General features: G+C 33.0%; 1 protein-coding gene across 1 annotated transcript; it reads right to left on the bottom strand.

The window, feature by feature from the left end:
• Positions 1-411: 411 nt before the first annotated feature.
• Positions 412-1409, bottom strand: LOC106476833 (adult-specific rigid cuticular protein 15.7-like; the record flags this gene model as incomplete). The annotated part of the gene is made up of 2 exons (XM_013937454.1): positions 412-786; positions 1341-1409. Coding segments are annotated over 2 exons (444 nt in total), but the record flags the coding sequence as incomplete, so codon positions are not given.
• Between the last annotated feature and the right edge of the window lie 2322 nt (positions 1410-3731).

Below are 3731 nucleotides of genomic sequence, written 5' to 3'. Positions count from 1 at the left end.
TGTTTGTTAGATCATTTATTTGTACTGGAAGTTTTTACGAGAAAAATCGAGCATATATATTGTTATTAATAATGACTTTATTTGCAAGCTACACCAAACATCTCTATAAAGACATCTTTATATAACATCTTTAACAAGAGGCTCGAAAAATAAGAAAGGGCACAGAATATTCCAAAGCAAAGCCTACAGATTGCGCATGTTTACAGTTTGATACAATCAGGTTAATAAATAAGGTAATGCACAGTAATTTAGCATTACACATTAATAACTAAAGACTGTGCGAAAACCTCTTGGACTTCAAAAGTTTAGTAAATATTTCATCTTTTAAAGATGACTCATTTCAAACTAAACATTTCCTGCAGTGGAGTTAACGAGTATCACATAATATTGGTTATTTAATAAAGACGATCTTTAGTATTTCCAGGGCTTGTTTCCTGGAATAATGATAATTCTTTTGTGACCACCACCGTAGGGTATTTTTGGCGGGTAATATGGAGGCGGATTTGGAGCAGAAGATTGGATGAGGACACCAGCAGGGTTACTAGTCTTGGTACCAGGTTCGTTTGTGTAGACGTTAGCTCTGAATCCCTCGGGGCCAGCAGTGTATTGGACCTTTCTAATACGCCCATCTGCGTCGGCAACTTTGTACGACCCAATCACACGACCATATCCGTCTCCTGATTCCTGTCGTGCGCTGATGCCACCAATGGCAGGGGCCACGTAGTTGAAAGTGTAAGGCGTGGGGATTGAAGGATACACTGGTCGATAAACGTGACCGTAACCGCCCTGTGGTTGATACAGGAAAATATCCTCATAATCTAGTTTCAATGTTATATTCATACTCCTAACTATATATAAGATACATAACATACAATAAATAACGCTATGAATTTAGTGAAAACAGAGTAAGAGTTATAATTCGATATTAGTTATTTTAGCTGTCGACAGATGGAAGCACAGTAGATGTATTTATTTTTTCCCCAACACACACACATACATTTAAACTGCAATTTCTCTTCTTAATTTATATTTCTTCACCATTTTTGTTAGTTCCTCACAATACCACATATGTATATTATATTGTTCATATGTGGCTTTAAGCTCAACTTTCTGCTAACGAAAGAACAAAACGATTTACACACACGAGAGCATTTGTAAAAATATTCCAAATTTAACTCGACCTGTTTCATTTTGGGTTATTAGACATTACGAAAATAATTGTATCAGCAGAGTATATAATTGTTAAGAAATTAAAAAAACGTTCTTTGCATTTTTGTTTTAACGTCATAATCAGAGTCTTAAGAAGCACTACTAATTAATTTTCATGGCTCCGTACTCACTGGATAAGCAGGAATTCCTCCATAGAAACCAGCTTCAGATGCAGCTAGAAGTACCAGAACAACCAGAAGCTAAAAGAAAAAAGTGATTTTATGTGGGATAAACTTACACTAACACCTAATAATACAGAGTTGAATGACTTATTTCTCGACTTTTGGTTTTAATGGATTATTTTAGGACTGATTACTAGAATTTGCTCCCCAAAATATCTCCATATTACATCACATGCGATAAGTTTCTCCATATGTCATCAAATGTGATACCTCTCTCAATATGATATCAAATGTGGAAAGTCTCTTTACACTACATCAGATGTGGTAAGAATTTCTTCACATCATAATACATGTGGTAGGGTTAAGTGTTAGTGTTTAAAAATATATATATTCTTAAACATAAGGACCATTAACATAACCATGGGCGTCCATGGGAGGGACAAAGGGGCACTTGCTCCCCGAAAAATGAGAAAGATAGTTCTTTCTTAATTCATATATATATTATGTTGATTTAGACTCCCCTCCCCCCCTGGTGAAATTTCTGTGGACACACATGAACATCACCACACTTAGGATGTAGGTTCTTTGCTACATTAGATTTGCTCCACACAATCTAACTATTAACTTAGATTGTATTCATACCTGAAACATTTCTCTGTCTTTAAGCGTCTTAAACTGAACGAGAACTGGATGAATGTGTTGACTCTGTGTGACTTTTATACCTGCGTTGGTAAAACGTTTTGTGTGACGTCGCTGGTTACTAACCAATGAAGTTCCATTTCCATAAAATTGACGACAATTTAACAGTTCGAGTTCTAATTTAGAGTGCTGTTTCTGTTCTGTGTGTGTGTGTGTTTGTTTTTTTTTCTGACAACCTTGGAAAACAAAACCGTTTTCTGTTTGAATTATGATACGGTCGAGATTTAGATTGGCCTACTTGATTATAAGTTAGTCAAACAAAGAACGTTGTCAAAAACAACAAGAGGATGTATAAAAATAGTTACACCATTTTCCGATTTTCAAATATTTCGATAACACTAAAACATTTCATGCGGAAATCTAAATAAAATATCTAATTATTATGTACTTACGACAACGCGCCTTCTGGTGTAATTATATACAAACACTGGTCGTAAAACAATTGGGAATAATAAAACATTACTCAGTACAATAGACAGCCAGAACTATATTGTTGTGAGAACAGTTAACTGTGTAACATTATAAGTAATTGTTGCCCTTTCATATTTAGGTTGATAAGAACCACACTTAAGATGAACTTTCACGCTATGGTCACGCGAAACAAAAGGTGTGAATATCATTTAAAAGTTGGACGTTTGAAATATTTTGGACAAAACTAGTTGAGCACAGAATCATTTATATAATTTTAGGAAATCTTGAACTTTCAAGTCCCATAAATATTAACTTTCAACTTTTGAATCTGTAAATTGTTTCAAGACGATAAGAGAATTGTTTCGTAAACTAAGTAGAATATATATTAATTATCAATTTGCCTGTGTATTTCAAAAGTCTATGTAAGCCATCTCATATCTACAGATATATATTATTTACGGATTTAAGGAACTAATTCAAAATCTGTACACGTAAGGTGAAAGATGCCACATAGGTAGTTGAACAGCTGATTAACAAGGATATATTTTAGAAATTTGGTTACACCTTGTTACTTTTATACATGTAAACATGAGCATTACATGTAAAACATGCAGAGTATTTAGTTCTAACATATTACAAGGATCATGTTAATCTACAACCTGGTATCAGTATCGTATGAATTGCTAACACTAATAGAAAGAAAGACAATATTAGTTTCTACCACAAATAGAGAAATAGTGACAAACATTACAACACCACCGTAAGCCTAAAATATCCAAACTATTTAAACTTACATTACATATAATATTACACCACTTCCGTAAGCCTAAAATATCCAAACTATTTAAACTTACATTACATATAATATTACACCACTTCCGTAAGCCTAAAATATCCAAACTATTTAAACTTACATTACATATAATATTACACCACTTCCGTAAACCTAAAATATCCAAACTATTTAAACTTACATTACATATAATATTACACCACTCCCGTAAGCCTAAAATATCCAGAGTATTTAAACTTACATTACATAAAACATTACACAACCACCGTAAGCCTAAAGTATCCAAGGTATTTAAATTTATATTACACAAAACTTTACACCACCACAGTAGGCCTAAACTATTTAAACTTAAGCAATTTCGCTGTGTCAATCATTTCCTGTATTAATTTTTTTGTTCCAGTTTCGCTGATCTAAACGTACGGTGATGATTTTACATTTTAATTATAAATATAGTAAGTAATATTATTATTTAATTAAAATATGGTAAGCCAGACATG

Source organism: Limulus polyphemus, unplaced genomic scaffold (genome assembly GCF_000517525.1).
Source record: "Limulus polyphemus unplaced genomic scaffold, Limulus_polyphemus-2.1.2 Scaffold11764, whole genome shotgun sequence".
Taxonomy (NCBI): domain Eukaryota; kingdom Metazoa; phylum Arthropoda; class Merostomata; order Xiphosura; family Limulidae; genus Limulus; species Limulus polyphemus.
The sequence above is the reverse complement of the archived record's forward strand: the minus strand, read 5'-3'. Positions and strand labels throughout refer to the sequence as shown.